General features: G+C 39.7%; 3 protein-coding genes and 1 pseudogene across 4 annotated transcripts; all 4 read right to left on the bottom strand.

The window, feature by feature from the left end:
- Positions 1–148: 148 nt before the first annotated feature.
- On the bottom strand, positions 149–1,477 carry LOC137734484 (light-harvesting complex-like protein 3 isotype 1, chloroplastic; annotated as a pseudogene).
- Positions 1,478–1,855: 378 nt separating this feature from the next.
- On the bottom strand, positions 1,856–4,569 carry LOC137735609 (glutamate dehydrogenase 2). Its single transcript, XM_068475043.2, has 8 exons — positions 4,308–4,569; positions 4,051–4,164; positions 3,314–3,610; positions 3,089–3,205; positions 2,746–2,996; positions 2,553–2,628; positions 2,383–2,469; positions 1,856–2,283 (listed from the first exon to the last, which is right to left on the bottom strand). Exons 1-8 carry the CDS (start codon positions 4,413–4,415, stop codon positions 2,098–2,100), a joined length of 1,236 nt encoding a protein of 411 aa, XP_068331144.2. The 5' UTR covers positions 4,416–4,569; the 3' UTR covers positions 1,856–2,097.
- A 1,650-nt stretch (positions 4,570–6,219) lies between these two features.
- On the bottom strand, positions 6,220–9,391 carry MED31 (SOH1 family protein). 2 transcript variants are annotated; one of them, XM_068474263.2, is made up of 7 exons: positions 9,233–9,391; positions 8,947–9,044; positions 8,743–8,839; positions 8,550–8,628; positions 8,179–8,453; positions 7,991–8,052; positions 6,220–6,619 (listed from the first exon to the last, which is right to left on the bottom strand). In XM_068474263.2, exons 1-6 carry the CDS (start codon positions 9,277–9,279, stop codon positions 8,040–8,042), a joined length of 609 nt encoding a protein of 202 aa, XP_068330364.1. In that variant the 5' UTR covers positions 9,280–9,391; the 3' UTR covers positions 6,220–6,619; positions 7,991–8,039. The 2 variants fall into 2 exon arrangements, with proteins under 2 accessions (XP_068330364.1, XP_068330363.1); XM_068474262.2 differs by lacking the exon at positions 7,991–8,052.
- A 1,560-nt stretch (positions 9,392–10,951) lies between these two features.
- Positions 10,952–14,668, bottom strand: PABN1 (polyadenylate-binding protein 1). Its single transcript, XM_068473880.2, has 6 exons — positions 14,409–14,668; positions 14,204–14,306; positions 13,132–13,202; positions 12,263–12,454; positions 12,026–12,150; positions 10,952–11,415 (listed from the first exon to the last, which is right to left on the bottom strand). The coding sequence occupies exons 1-6, from the start codon at positions 14,535–14,537 to the stop codon at positions 11,370–11,372; spliced, it is 666 nt and encodes a 221-aa protein (XP_068329981.2). The 5' UTR covers positions 14,538–14,668; the 3' UTR covers positions 10,952–11,369.
- Between the last annotated feature and the right edge of the window lie 670 nt (positions 14,669–15,338).

The raw sequence follows: 15,338 nt of genomic DNA, 5'->3' as shown, positions 1-15,338 counted from the left end.
TGATTTGTGATGTTTACTGAAATGTCGTGTGTATTTTGTATTATTTTTTGTTTTATCTTTGTTAAGGTTTCAGGCTATGCTTCTTTTTAAGATAACATTTTTATTTCTGAAATTGGATGAACCATTTTGGTACTTCGTCGTGTTACTCTTATGATATTTCTTTTATATCGAATAAAGTATATGCCCAATTAAAAAATAAAGCGTGCCAAAATGCTATATCATGGTGTCGATAAATGTCACGTAGGACAAATCCCACCCTCAACATAAAAGCAAAATGATTAGATTGTGCCAAAATCTTCTTCCCACTTTGATCGATTCGATCTTGCCACGAAGCTTGCCATTGCTTGTCGTAGAAGGTATCTTCATCCGCAAGCTTCTTAAGGTTTTCGAGATCTTGGGTTCGCCTAATGAGTACAATAGCAATGACTGTCACAAAAACTCCTGCCTTGCATATCAAGTTTCCAGTTTGTCCTACAACGCCGAGCCCTGTCGAAGCGTCTACAACATATGTCATGAAGAACCCCACCATTGCCGCTCGACCTTAAAGAGACAAGGCGAAAAATTGAACCTGGTGTATAAGTTCAAGTAACCATGCAATGCGCGCAGCAAGAGATACGTAGTTCTAAGAAAGTGTGTGTATGTGAAGTGATGGGTGATTGGAACCAACCGTTGATCAACTCGGCCTCCGGGAGATAAGATCTCATCATCCATGCCCACCATGGTATGATGGAGCTCCTGAACACTACCGGGTCTTCGTTCGTTGATGCTTCCCGGTGAAGCTCAAGAAACTTCCTCCTTTTTGCTTCTGCAATGCCAGCACACATAAAATCAACGATGTTGTACCAACGATGTTGTAAACATTTTTGGATTAAATTGCAGACCTGCTAGAATGATGCCATCCCAATCCATCTTGCCGTTTTTGGAAAACATATTCAGATCCCATGTCCCATTCTTCCACCTCTCATCGCTGAATTTCACGACTGACGACTCTGCGTCCCAAGACCATCCTTTGATTTGGAGTCAGCAGCATCCTCCGCCTCGTGTTTTTAAACGCGTAAAGAAGATTTCTCTTGTGCAGATACGTTTAAACCATTTGCTTCCGCATTCAGAGCAACAATACGGGTTGCTTCTTTCGTCCCCAAGGAGCGAGCTGCCGGTTTCTGTTGGCGTTGTTTTGTGACTTGATGTGAGCTGCAAACTGTTTGCAGTGAAGCAGAATGGCAATGGAAGCCATAGCCTTATCTGAGACAGATTATTTTGTGTTGTTTTTCGTAATTTGGTTCTTCAGCTTCTAGATTTCTTCCCTTCAAGTTTGTAGATAGAATTGCAGAAAGTGGGGAGGAAGGCCTATGCTTGGGAATTTGAAAGCTTATCTTCCCTCTGTTTTTATCAGTGAAGTTATGGGCAGGCAGTTTTACTGCATCTGCTTTAACCAACACTTTGGGGAGAAATTTTTCTCAAGTGCCGGGAACACCATGACACATGGTGTTCCCTCACACATTAGGATTTAGTTTTATTTATTTATTGAAATATAAAATTGAAGGATATCCAAGATGTCAAATCCTAATGTGTGAGGGAACACCATGTGTCATGGTGTTCCCGGCACTTGGAAAAATTTCTCCGCTTTGGGGAACTTTGCCAGAAATGACAGTGCCAAAGAAAACACTTCTCGGGAGTGGGAAATGATTTCCGCACTCCCATTTTCTCATTTTTGTCCCTCGAGTCTCCTTTGATTTATTCAATCGAAATCCAAATATAAACAAAGGGGTGCGTGGGAAGAAAATGGCACGCAAGTCACACCTATGAGAGTCTTCTCACATGGAACTATTTAGCATAAGCAATACTGATAGGAGTATAAGAACAGCATCTACTAATTTTATCATTTAAGACACGTTTGGAGCAAGAAAAACAGATTTTGATTTCCTTAATAAATCAATCCCTCTAGTCAAATACAGATTCTGCTAAAAGAAAGCAAACAGTCAGCTGCGGAAAAAGAGAACCGAGAATTTTGGAGGTAAACTAAGAATGGCTTCAAATCTGCCTTCTTCAGCTATGACTATGGGGAAAAAAATGCAACGGGCTAACAGAAGAAGCTCTTTATGCTTCATAACCCCGTAAGTTGGTGGCGCGTGCAACCCGGTTTACTCCCAATGTGAAGGCACCCATTCTGAGATTACAATCATAGGTCTTGCACATGTTCTTGATGTTATGAAACGCCTTAGTCATGTACCTTTGAAGCTCGTTATTCACCTTCTCTTCATCCCACATAAACCCTTGAATGTTCTGCGACAAAATAAACCGAATTTCAGTATGTTAAAATTATGTCTCTAATCGTCGAATGCTACTCAGAAAAATCGAGCTAAAGTTTCTCCTGTCAGTCACCTGAACCCATTCAAAGTAGCTAACAGTCACCCCACCAGCATTTGCATATATGTCTGGGAGTATTATAACTCCTTTCTTCGATAAAATCTGCACCGATAAAAGATCATCTCAGAATTGCAACCATCTTTTTTCGTATTTAAAATCGCGGAAGAATTAATATGTAAGAGTACCTCATCAGCTTCTGGATCGGTAGGATGATTTGCTGCCTCGACGATGAATTTCGCCCTCACGGATGAAGCATTTTCCCTTTACAATAAGACGATTAGAACAGATTAATCTGTGACAGTGATTATGCCTCCAATCTATGCAACATTGTACAAGAAACAATGAAAGCAGCGATTTTGTCCGAAAAAAAGCTCAAACCTGTTCAGAACTCCACCTAAAGCAGAAGGGATGAGAACATCGCATTCGTGTATCAGTACCTCATCAGGGTCCATGTTATCTCCACCGTTGAAATTTAACAAACTCCCAGTGCTTTCCTTGTGCTTAACCAACTCATCAATATCGAGTCCATTAGGGTTCTTAACTGCACCAGTAATGTCACTCACAGCAATGACCTTACCACCTCTCTCGTGTATAAGCCTTGCTGCCCAGGATCCCACGTTTCCGAAACCCTATAAAAGTTCACCCAAAACACAAAATTTTTACATGCTTACCGAAACTTCACTTGTTAACAGACACGACAACATCAAATGTGCATACATACCTGAATAACAAAAGTCAAGCCTTTGCATGACTTCCCATATTCTGCAAGTAAAGCTTCTGTTCCAAAAACGACACCGCGTCCAGTTGCAGCCTCCCTACCTAGTGATCCCCCAAGATCCTAAAAACCCAAATACAAGAGAAAACTTAGACAGTTCCAGTGACAAGTATTTGATCCAACCGTAGGAAACCGATTTTTAGCTTAATTTTCTGAGTGTCGAATACTTACGATGGGCTTTCCAGTGACAACAGCAGGTGAGTGACCATGAAATTTGGAGTACTCATCCAACATCCATGCCATGGTCTGAGCATTGGTGCCCATATCGGGTGCGGGAACATCAGTATGAGTTCCAATGAGATCGTGGATTTTCTGAGCGAAGACGCGAGTCAGACGCTCCAACTCGCTCAAACTTAAGTCCCTTGGGGTGCATCCGATTCCACCCTTGGCTCCACCATATGGAATGTCGGCCACGGCAGTCTTCCAGGTCATGAGTTGAGCCAGGGCATTCACTTCATCCGGATCAACCTTTAAGAAACAAACCAACAACAAATTCGATACAGAATCCACCAACAGAAAGACATACATTTCGCTAATCTATGCCGATGTTTTCTTGTGTGATTACATATGAACAGTTTAGCCAAACCAATTAGAAGCCAAAAACACAATCACAAGTTACGCAAATGCATGCATCATTACACCTTCGATTAGTACCCAAAAGTTCAGAATCAAAGTTCATATCTTTTTTTTTTTCCGTTATTGAAGGGAATCGAACCCTGAACATATCATAATCCTAACACGTTACTCCACCCCCTCCCTCGACGCTTGGGTTCGAAAAGCTAATATCTTTAACGATTACTCGTCCCTCCTAAATGATATTTCAACAACCAGATCATGAAAAAGAACAAAAACATAAGACTAACAAAACGAAAACGAAAACAAAAACCAAATTAAGACATCATCGTTACCTCAGGATGATATCTGATCCCTCCCTTCATTGGTCCACGTGCATTATCATGCTGCACTCTGAATCCAACGTACGACACCAGGCTTCCATCGTCCTTGGGAATCGTGCACTCCACCTTAATCCAACGCAACACACACAGAAGAAAAAAAGTTCAAAACTTTCTCGAGAAACAAACACAACTTAATCAAAATTTGAGATTTAAAAAAAAAAAAAAAAAAAAAAAAAAAAAAAAGACACAAAAAACAGCTGATGAACAACCTTGATCTCTCTGAAGGGGATCAAGAGACTCCTCTCAATCTTAGCATCGAGTCCGAGAATACGCGCAGCGTTTTTGAAATTGCGGCTCGTTGCGGCGAGGGCGTTCATGGTTGCTGATCACTCGAAAACAAGAAAAAAATGATGCTATGGGAATGCTCAAAGCACCAGAAAAACCCCAAATTTGTAAGAAGGTAACTTATGGGCTGCGGTAACAATGGTGAAATGGGGTAAGTGAGACAGTCAAAAACGAAGACATAGAGTTGGGCAAAGGGTGAAGTGGTTGGTGAGCTTATATAGGGAGAGGGGTGGTGGAAAACGAAGGCGGCCACTGATTTTAGAGAGAGAAAGTAGAGAGAGAGGGACAGATTAGTGCTGTTTGTGTGCTTAGATGGATACACTAATCAGGATTACAGGGATAAGATTAAAGAGCTCGGTCAAGCAATTAGCTAGTATTAACAGTTATGAATTTACGAAATCGCCACTTGAATCAGTTCTTTCTCGAGTCGTAAGGTGTAAGGGCATAATGGTCAGTAGAGTAAGCAGTCAAGCGCAGCCAGCTTAATTTAGCTGATTTTAAGGGGGGCAAGATCTTGACGTGAAATTTATGTGCATGGCATCAACAAATTAATTAATTAATTAATTAGAATTATTTTATATTTTTTAATGACAATTTTATTTTTTTAATTACCATTTTATTTTGTACATGTATTTGTCAGTTGTCACCCGCGTATTTGGCATCCCAGTCCGTTGATTCCCCGTCACGACAACTCAGAGTTGAATGGGAGGGAGATGGGCCACAGCCAATGAGATTTTGCCAGGTGGAGACCAACTGCGGCAGTCCGCGCGCCTGGTTACTAAATTGAGGACAAGGATTGTCTGCCTCCACTTCCCATGCTCTTTCTGTGCCTTCTGTTTATATGGTCACGGTTAATCCATGTTAACATTTGATATTACTATTTATTTTTATCTTATTATTTTTATAAAAAAAACAATATAAAATGTTGACGTAGCTTAACTGTGACCACACAAAACAAGAAAGCATCGGAAGTGGAGGGCAGACAATCCTTGTCCAAATTGTACCGACGTTTCGCCGCGTATTGGTTACGGTGGACAGAGATATGCTTGATTTTGTCCTTTTTGTTTGCTTCCAATTTAAGAGGTGATATGCAATGCATCTGAATAATATTATTTTCCCAACACTGTATTATTTAGTAAACTAAGCATGCTTGATCTTGATTTTGTTATGTAATGCTGGAATAAGCTTGCTTTAATGAGGTGTCGATCACGAGAGCTCGGTCTCAGCGAGACATAATTTGGAATGAGAACATGCTTAGCGGCCTAAACACGAAGATAATATGCTCTAATGTTACAATGTGAGATTGAAAAACCACTTGGTAAATATCCAAGATTTGATGATTCTCCTCTTAACAAAATAGGCACAAGCATGAAGATTCACGAAACGTACGATTTCTCTCTTCTTGAAACTTTGTTTGCTTGGCTAGCACCTAGAGAACATCTATCATTTTGTACACTCGGTAGTAAAGAGGATGAGTCAAACTCAAGACCTCGAGTATAATGGTAAACGCTCGTAACTAACTTATTTACAAGTCCCTTCAAAGGACATCTATTTTTAGAATGTTATGGCATTTGGTGCGTCAGCTTGGAGGCTCCAACGGAAACAAAATTGATCTGTTCCATCTATCATTTTGCCTTTTGAGATGCTTTGGTTGTTTGCCTTAGTTACTAGTCAAGTTTGTCGCCAATGATTGCTATCCACACCCATTTTTACTTCTCACGCATCTCTCTACTTTCGGCTGTATGAATTGAAGATCAATGACAAAAAATTAATAATAGTGTGTGGAAGATAAAAATGCATGTGAATCGCACTATCCAAAAACCAAGAGCACCTGTATGACTCATGAAAACAGATTTCCTTGTAAAGCCATACACTTTATATCATCCTTGAGTTCGAATTCGAAGAAAAATCATCCAACTCAACCAAAGCAAAGTAAATTTTACACTACTAGTAACGATAGACAACCCGATTGAAGGGCAGTTTTGAGTTAGGCCCTTAGCAAGGCACCTCATCGGATCTTCAACTCAATCGAAACTACTAGAGGGCATAAACAAAACCATCTTCCAAGCTAAAAAAGAAAATACCGAATGCTCTTCTCAAAGCTTTGTGATATAATGTCACGATCTCACCAAACTCCCGCGCGTGCTCATAATAAGTGCGCTAGATTCTAACATCATAATGTCAGAATCTCTCTGAAAGATGTATAGTCCTGCACCTTCAGTTCTTGACCATTTTCCTACAACCAACGACAACTTTCAAAACACATACTAAATGCCTGAAATATAATGGACAAAAAAATTAACTGTCATAACTTATATGTCCCAGCCAAAGGCCATTCTTCCCATGATTTCATAATACTGTAAAAATTAAAAGTGCCAAGATTCTGCCACTGGGTAAAGAAAACCGCAGACCGTCCATAATCTCAAATGGTCAGCCAATAGGGTAAACATACCATTGTACTTAAATACAGTGACAGAATAGTTGTGAATATACTTTAATTTAAACGAAAGTTATGCAAAAAAATTGATACAAAGGTCCCCTTACAACACAGGATTTTCCCAACGTGTAGGTCAGACAAAAATTAAGGTGCCCTACACCAATCCTTCCCAACCGAAACAGAAAATGAGAAAAAAGCCAGCGCAAAAATATGCACGATGCCTGGCAAGATTACCAGGATGCAATAGAGTAGCTCCATCTACTTGAAAACATCAAACTAGTACAACTTTGACATCAATGAAATAAACATCTTATAACTCACTCCCACCAGATGGCTCAGATTTTAATTAGATCTGCTCAACGAACAACTGCAAAGTAGCTGTTCTCATCCTGAGAGGTGTAGTTTAACAAGAGCACATATCATCATTGCCATATATAGGTGGGAGGGGGAACAAAGACTACAACAAAAAACCATGAACAGTTGGGAGTGACATTCACAAGACCTGGTCGGAATTCGAAGTTCGAAGTTGCCCCAGGAACTATTCCCACCCCCCTGTGGTATTCTCCTCCCCATCCCCTCCCGAAGAAAAAAGACAAAACAGAAGTATGAAAGAAAAGAAAAAGAAAACTTCTTTGATTCTTTTCCGTTCTCCTCCCCATTTTTCCACTGGCAGTGAAAATTGTCTAATCTGATGGGATGTGCAGATTGAAATACACAAGTCACTGAACACTACTGCTAACCAATAATTTCATAGAGAAGAAAGAATTTGTGAACAAGTGACTTGACTCTTTGGGGTTAGCATGAACAAAGCCTTTGAGAAAGAGAGTCTTGCCGTAAACCGGTTGCTGGTTGATCTGACCGGACCCCGGAGGGATCGCTAGACCAGCAGCCAGACCAACAATGAATGTTTAATTATGGTGATTCCACACTAGGCTCAATAAATGATTGAATGTAGAAAGGGGACCACCGAACAGGCAGTGAGGATCCCTGGAAACCCCGAGAAGCCACAATAAAGTAATACTGCTAACCAATAATTTCATAGAGCAAAAATATTTCGTGAATTAGCTAATCACTATCAAAGAAACAAGAGAAAAATGCAAAAGCGGTGGATACCATAGATTGTCATAATGCTATTCTCAAAAGTCTGAAGACCAAGAAATTAAAACTCACCTCGCCTGATTTATTTTCCATTGCTGTTATTATGTATGATATTGTCAAGTTAACCGTCTTTCCTATAGTAATAACCACACGCATAAATCAGGAAACTGATCTAGTTTGGTCTTTTTGGTTAAAAATTGCGGAAAACTTGTGCTTCCAAAATACAGTTAGCGTAAAATAAATAAAATTAATTAACATACTTCCTCTTTCTTCGATCAACCCCAGTATTCCTTGGTTCAACTTTTGGAGCAGACCCGGGGGGCATAGAATACTGCATAGGAGAAGGGGCTGGAGCAGTAGCTGTAACAGAAACAGTTGTAGCTGGAACGGGTGGAACGGGAGGCACAACTTGCTGAGGTGGAGCAGGTGGAGGAAGTGCGGGAACAGGTTCAGGAAGGGGTCTCGGCAAAATATGTTTCAGACGGTTGTTCCTATAGTTCTTCCAGAAATAGAATTGCTGTCTATGTGCTAATTCCTAGAAATCACAAAAAACCAGATGAACATACTGCTGGCTCCAACATACAGTTCCAAACCATTAATATTCGAGAAAGAAAATGCATCAGAAACTGACCTTGTTTCCAGGATGTGCCATTGCAGCGCGAAAGTTTGCATTTTGAAGTTGCTCAAGAAAAAACAGGCAATGAGGATACCTGAACAATTACAAGAAAATGCTTCGAGGGTCAAAAAAACAAAACCTCAGAAAATAATGCTTAGAATATTCAATCGGCTCAAAATGACCACAAAGCTATCGGGTTGTCGCTCACATTATAAATCTCGTATACTCAGGACGCTGCCAATACTGAAGATACTTCAAGTACCCAATGAAAGCCTCATCCTCAAAGTAACGATTCTGAGCCAAATCTGCATTGCATATACAAAATATAAGCTGCTCCGACTCAAACGGAAAGACCCACTAAACATTTTTAGGGAAAAAATCCAAATCCAAATACTAAGAGATGTATACATACAGTGAATGTAAGTGGGATTTGCGAGGCACTGGACGAACTCCAATTCGAGCAAGAATCGCTGCCGCCCGTCATCTGGGTCCTTGTAAATACTGCTTGTCCTGCAATTACAAGCACAAGTCAATCAATTGAGCGAGTTCCTTCTCTGTTGCAATCAAACGGGTAAAATTTAGGAAATGACCTAAGATGTGTTCGGCAGTCGAGAAAGTGCAGGAATCAAAGAGAAAAGGCAGAAATTTTAGCGATTAATTGAAGTGAAAGGGGAAAGGAAGAAGGTGGGTTTGCTTACGGCGGCGGAGTATCGGCTGTGTCATCGCTCTCTGTGCCGGACGCCATTAAATATCAACACTTCCAAACGCTGAGCACCCAGATTTGGGGAGCAATTTTCTGCTGTTTTTATTCTACTTGATTTTTAACGACTGAGTCGTCCCCCTTTTTTATTGCTTCTTCTGTAACAGTTCGTAACAACTAAAGCAACGAATAATATGGGTCGGGTCCGGTAAACCAATACAGAGCTCAATCCCAAACTGACTACTTAGCCCATTGGGGCACTTGTCTTCCCTAAACAATTAAGAGCTTTGGATGTGCTTTTGAAATGGCTGAAAGCGTTTTTGGTAAAAATAATTTTAGAACCAATAATTTGTACAAATGATTTTAAAACCTAAAAATATTTTCTCTAAAAATGTTTTCAATCATTTTAAAATCACATTCAAATTAGCTCTAAGAAACCATTGTGTGTACTCCTCAGAAGAAAAAAATGAAAGAAAGAAAGAAGAAACCATTATGTTTTGAGTAATATTATTCATACCATGTTTTTGTACCATATTTTTATAGCATCTAGGTGGCATTTAATGTGAACAACCACATCATTCGAATTAATTAGATTTTTAAATTTAGTTTATTATTTAATAAATTAATAATTAAGAAAAATTAGTTAATTAAATGATGATTGTGATATAGGAAGAGTCTTTCTCTCTCTTTTTCTTGCGTTTTACAAATTTTTCAAATGATGATTGTGGTATAAAAACGCGTTTTACAAATTTTTCAAATGATGATTATGGTTTAAAAACTTGGTATGAATAGCATGTTCATTGTCCAATTTTCGGGTAAGGATTCTCTCCGGATCAATTCACTCTAGATCCTCCTAATCATCGGGTAAGGATCACTTCTACTAACAATCAGCGGAGACTTTGTAACCCTCGCCCTTGCGACCAGCATGCCCGTCTTCCTCTCCCTACCACCGGCGATGACACTGGGCGGGGATCGGATCGGCCACAACAAGGTTGTCTTTATCTGTTTGTTCGGAGCCGGAGCAGTGGTGGTGGTTTTCCTCTGAGTCGGCGTCAGAGACGTCGAAGAATTCCCATTGTGTGAGACCCAGGAGTTCTTCGTCTTCAATTTCCAAAGGGAAGAGGAAGGAGAAGAAAGATTTCTGATCGCAGGCTTTGAATCAAACGGCCAACATAACTTGATCCGGAGAGGATCCTTATCCCAATTTTTGAGCTCACATATTGTTGATATTGAGTAGAATCTCAGTTTCATCAAGTACAATTAAACAATTCTTCAAATTTGAGATCCTAATTTTTGGAAAGAAATCACCTCCAAGTCCTTTCCATCAAATCCCACAAATCAATTAATCCAGGTTTTTAAATTTGATTCAACGGCTACAAATATGAAACTCTTTAAAAATTATAATAATTTTAATCATTGGATCAAAATTTCAAAAACCCGGATTAATTGATTGGTGGACTTCGGGATGTGAGAAATCCAGAGAGGATCTCTTTCCCTAGTTTTTGAGCCCATATTGACCCGAGCTGGAGCTACTATACTACCCCCTATGCACGAGTGTGAACTCCCCTCCCCAACTTTGAACCTGCACGAGACTATAACTTAACTGGTTAAGTTAGACATTCTCGTGGTCAGCCCGAGTTGAACAGCCCTGTTCAGATATATATACTCGAATCGATTCACGAGAACAATAAAAACTTATGTTTTGACCCAAAAGGAAGACAGTTCATAGTTCTATTTCACTATTCAAATCATAAAATCGAATGCAGAAACAGTTCTTGGAATAGGGGATCCTTCAATGTTATGAAACATCGACGCCGGTCTTAAAACTACAAATCTAAGCACAGAAATGTGTAAAAAGGAATCCTCTCTGATACAGCATTTGCACATCTGCCTTCTCTCATCCCCCCCACACATAAACTAAACTCTTTTCGTGCACTACAAATTCGAGAAAGAATCAAGTCGGCCTCTGCCATGCAAATGGTTTGTTCAACTTCTTTTCTCCTGTTCCCAAAACTATAGATACGACTGTAATAAAACATAAATGACCCTCACACAGTGTAGCCACCTAGCAATTTAACTTCGTCATACATGGCCTTTCGTACAATGTGGCCACCTGCTAGTGATGTACCTCATCATTAGTATGGTCGATACCTCATGGGCCGCCTGAACCTTGGAACCCTCCTGCAGACAAGAAAATTCAAATCAATGGCATGTCATAATATGAGGAGTTTCATGCAAAGCTTCTGAGTGAGCGAGAGAAAGCATAACAAAGCTACAACTTTTGAGATGTGCAACTAATGAAATAACTGAAACAAATTTTCAATAAACTTGAACAAGCTGCAATACTGACAACTTGTTAAAAGGACATACAGAGCAGCCTAGGAGAAATGGCCTAGCCGCTTAAGGTCATTCTAGTTTCCAGTTTTGACATTTCAGTATTTTCGGCTTTTTCCTCTTTTTTCATTTGTTTTTTCTTTTGGAAAGTGCGTGAGGAATACAAAGAACAATAGTACCTTTAAGTCATATCATACAACCAAAATGTTGCAGCACATGTTATGATGTAGCTGTAAGTATCATAAATTAAACAGCCACACGCATTTGGTAGTATATATCCTTTCACATGTATTACTTGTATCCTATCAACAACCTAAAATCTACACTCAAACTCACTAAATGGATACAAATATACGCTGGCCTATTGATGGAGACAACATATAATTTTCCAAAATTCTATGCCTCTTTTGACTTCCTTACAAGGCAAACAAGTAGAAAAGGAGATCATTGTACTAACCCATAACCAAACGCAGGATAGAAGGGTGCAGCAGGTATGAAAGGCCTCCGAGATCGAAAAAAAGGGTTGGGACGCCTTCCTCGATACTGTTTCAGTCCAGGAACGTTTGTCCGCTTAGCAGAGACCTGTTAATATACCAAAACCAATCACTGTTACCCAATTGATAGCTAAAAAATCAATATTCAAGTAGAGCGACCTATCTACATAAAATAAGAAAAGAAACAAAAAATCAAGTACCTTCAATTGACGGCCATGCAATTCTGATTCATTTAACAGGAGAGCATTCTGAACAGCCTCAACTTCAACAAACTCAACATAAGCAAATCCTTTTGGTTGACCAAACTTGTCGGTCAAAATTGTAACTCTGTTAACGGTTCCACAAGACTGAAAATGCTGCTGGACTTCCTCAGGAGTACATGCATAATCAACCTGAAGGTGAAATCAAACAATAGGTTCTCACTCTTGGTCTTAATGCTTACAGAGAGGATCGCAAATATCACAAGGTAACAATTTAGAAAGAAATTTTTCCCTAGTGCAGATGAACTTAGTCAAAGACTTAGGAAAGCATACTAAAACTTGAGACTGCATTTTATAAGTACATTGAACTATACATTAACTAATACTAAGTACTTGTTTCAGTTTAAGTCAACTGACCCAACTATATCTGTACCAGAAATTATCCAAACTAGTTAGATTGTGGACAGTAGGTGGCTACTTGAAATTCAAATCTCAAACAAGAACTTAATCACACTCAAAAACCTTCAATAATGTGTAGCCTACCGGGAAAAAAAAAAAAGGAAAAAAAAAAAAGTCTATACAAACATACAGTCACCCAGTAAGTGCAAGAAAAGGACAGCAAACAAACTCCGCGGATAGCACCCTGTCCTAGGGAACGCCAAAAGCAAAAATGAAAGTCTCTCCCAGGATAAACTCAGTCATATCCTAAACTACGATATCTTTAAATTCTGAAAGATTTGAGTCCCTCCAAAATAAATTTGACAGGATGGAAATAGATTAGAGACAGAAAGCAGATCATTAAAACACATATGCACTATATAATAAAGTCCAAACTTTAATGAAAAAGAGAGAGGGTTTTTGAGCCTCACATTACCAACATAGATGGATCTAGAATCCACCTCCTCCTTCTCAGCCTGAGACGCAGAACCACTCGAGGGATCTTCATTCACAATCAAAACACATAAAACAAAAACTATTAGCTATACTGATAGATATCATTACTTGAAGCATTAAACCTTAGAGTAAAATTAGATAGGGGATATCATGTCTCATTGATTACAAACATGAGCAGTTCAGAAATAGTACTTGTACACATTATGTCAGCCTACTGTGTGACCAACAGAGAAAGACCAAAGATGTAAAATTAGACAGAAGCTAAGAGAATTCAGTTAGTTATCATATTAAGGGCACATAGTTACACAGAAGGATTAATCTAGCTTACATAACAGGGCAATAACTACTAGTAAAACCATTCAGAATGACACGCATACACAAATGCAGAACAAAATCTACAAACCCAATAAATTAAAATGAATAACCATTGGAATCAAGAAGTTTATACATTTAACAACGGATAACCATGGTCGGTAAACGCGTATCATTAAAACTTTCATGTTCTTTAAGCTGGCTTACATAAAAGGGCAATGACGAACAATCCTAGTAAACCATTCAAAACAGCACGTGTGGATGTACCCAGAACAAAATTACCAAAACCCAATTGTACAAAACCAATAACCTCCCAATTCGGATACCCCATCGATTCAACCGGCAACAACTAACAACAGGATCTCACCATGCGAACATGTACTCAGAACAAAACTACAAAAACCCAATTGTACAAAATCAATAACCTTCCAGTTAGGGTACACTATCCTTTCAATCAGCGATAACTAACTACGTGGGACAGTTAGACGCATCAAAATTCAAAACAATTAAATATTTCCATTCGTTTAAGCTCTTGTGAATCAGCATATCCCCAGCACACATCACAAAGGGACAACATAGCGGATTATGACCTAGCAGCATCACCCACACAGTCATCATTAAGTTCCAATTCGAACCCACCAAAAAACCCAATGCATACTAACCCTAGATAAAAAAAGCATGCCCAAAACACCCAAAAGAAATTAAATTACAAAAACGAAAAGTAAAATTGGATACCTTGTACAGCGCCCATCTCCTTCTCGACCTTGGCCTGCATGTCGCGGAGAGCGCCGGCTTCCTCCTCTATCTCTTTCAGCCGCTTCTTCATGTCCTCCAGCTCCTACACCACATGGAAACCAGAACCCGACCCGAATCAGCCCAACATGGTCAAACAAGAAGCTAGGCCACCAGATTTTCGATGTGTAATCGATTGAGGGAGTACCTTGGAGTTAGGGTCGTCGTTGTAGTCTTCGTCTTCGGCCCCGTCGGCCCTGGACGACATGTCGACGTCTTCGCCGTCGTCGTTGGGGATCTCGGCGCCGTAAACCTCGTGCTCATGTTGCTCCTCCATAGCTCTCTCTCCCCCGGTGTTTGTCGGATTCAGTGTGATTCGGAGAGCGCGCGTGCGTCTGGTTTTTGAGGTTTTTGGTTTTGGGGATATTATATATTTGGGATCGGGCGGTCGGTGTGTTTGGGGGTTTGGGGCTGAGGAAGAATGCGGCTCAAATTTGAAATTTTAGGAAATTTATGGGGGTATTTTGGGGTTTTTACGTGTTTATCCACTTGTCTTTGATAGTTTGATTAGTTCGTTAGATTCCGGCTTTTACGGCAGATCATGAACGTCCGAGATTGAACCACGTGGTAGAAAGAAAATCCTGCGGCTGCAGTTCGCTTCTTCTATTTCGTTTTGCTGCAGGTGTTCTAAACGGCGTCGTTGGGACGATTGGCACGTTTTAAGAACCGCTACCCGCAAATTGGACATGACCTAAAACAATACGTACAAATTATATGAGGTATGGGAAGAGAGGAATAAGTTATCAATACATGAATTTCAGAGAGTTTTTTTTTTTTTTTTGAGTGTGTGTGTGTGTCAAATGATTGATTTTGTTAGATTAGCTACAAACGAAATTCGAACTCACGCCGTCACGTAAGAGCTCAACTTATTTTCACCATTGTGGTAAAGAGCCGCTTGCAGAGCGTAATTGACTTTCATAAAAATGTGAATTTTAAGTGAATTCTACATAGATTTTATTTTATTTTTGAACAAACGATATTATCCACACTAAGGTGTGGGAGAGCAGTCTAAGCCTCACAATGAGCTAGCAATAATGTAGTTCAAATTCGCCTTTGGCGAAAATTGAACCTAAGACCT

This window comes from Pyrus communis, chromosome 7 (assembly GCF_041283825.1).
Source record: "Pyrus communis isolate YQ-2024b chromosome 7, ASM4128382v1, whole genome shotgun sequence".
Taxonomy (NCBI): Eukaryota; Viridiplantae; Streptophyta; class Magnoliopsida; order Rosales; family Rosaceae; genus Pyrus; species Pyrus communis.
The sequence above is the reverse complement of the archived record's forward strand: the minus strand, read 5'-3'. Positions and strand labels throughout refer to the sequence as shown.

Coding starts and splice junctions, on each gene's coding strand:
- LOC137735609 (XM_068475043.2), bottom strand. CDS start 4,415: ATGAACGCCCTCGCCGCAACGAGCCGCAATTTCAAAAACGCTGCGCGT. Junction 4,165..4,307: donor TCCCCTTCAGAGAGATCAAG/GTTGTTCATCAG, acceptor CGTTGGATTAAG/GTGGAGTGCACGATTCCCAA. Junction 2,997..3,088: donor GCTTGACTTTTGTTATTCAG/GTATGTATGCAC, acceptor GAACTTTTATAG/GGTTTCGGAAACGTGGGATC.
- MED31 (XM_068474262.2), bottom strand. CDS start 9,279: ATGGCGTCCGGCACAGAGAGCGATGACACAGCCGATACTCCGCCGCC. Junction 8,840..8,946: donor AAATCCCACTTACATTCACT/GTATGTATACAT, acceptor TATGCAATGCAG/ATTTGGCTCAGAATCGTTAC. Junction 8,454..8,549: donor TGGCACATCCTGGAAACAAG/GTCAGTTTCTGA, acceptor TGTGATTTCTAG/GAATTAGCACATAGACAGCA.
- PABN1 (XM_068473880.2), bottom strand. CDS start 14,537: ATGGAGGAGCAACATGAGCACGAGGTTTACGGCGCCGAGATCCCCAAC. Junction 13,203..14,203: donor GGAGATGGGCGCTGTACAAG/GTATCCAATTTT, acceptor TTGTGAATGAAG/ATCCCTCGAGTGGTTCTGCG. Junction 12,151..12,262: donor TGCATGGCCGTCAATTGAAG/GTACTTGATTTT, acceptor GTATATTAACAG/GTCTCTGCTAAGCGGACAAA.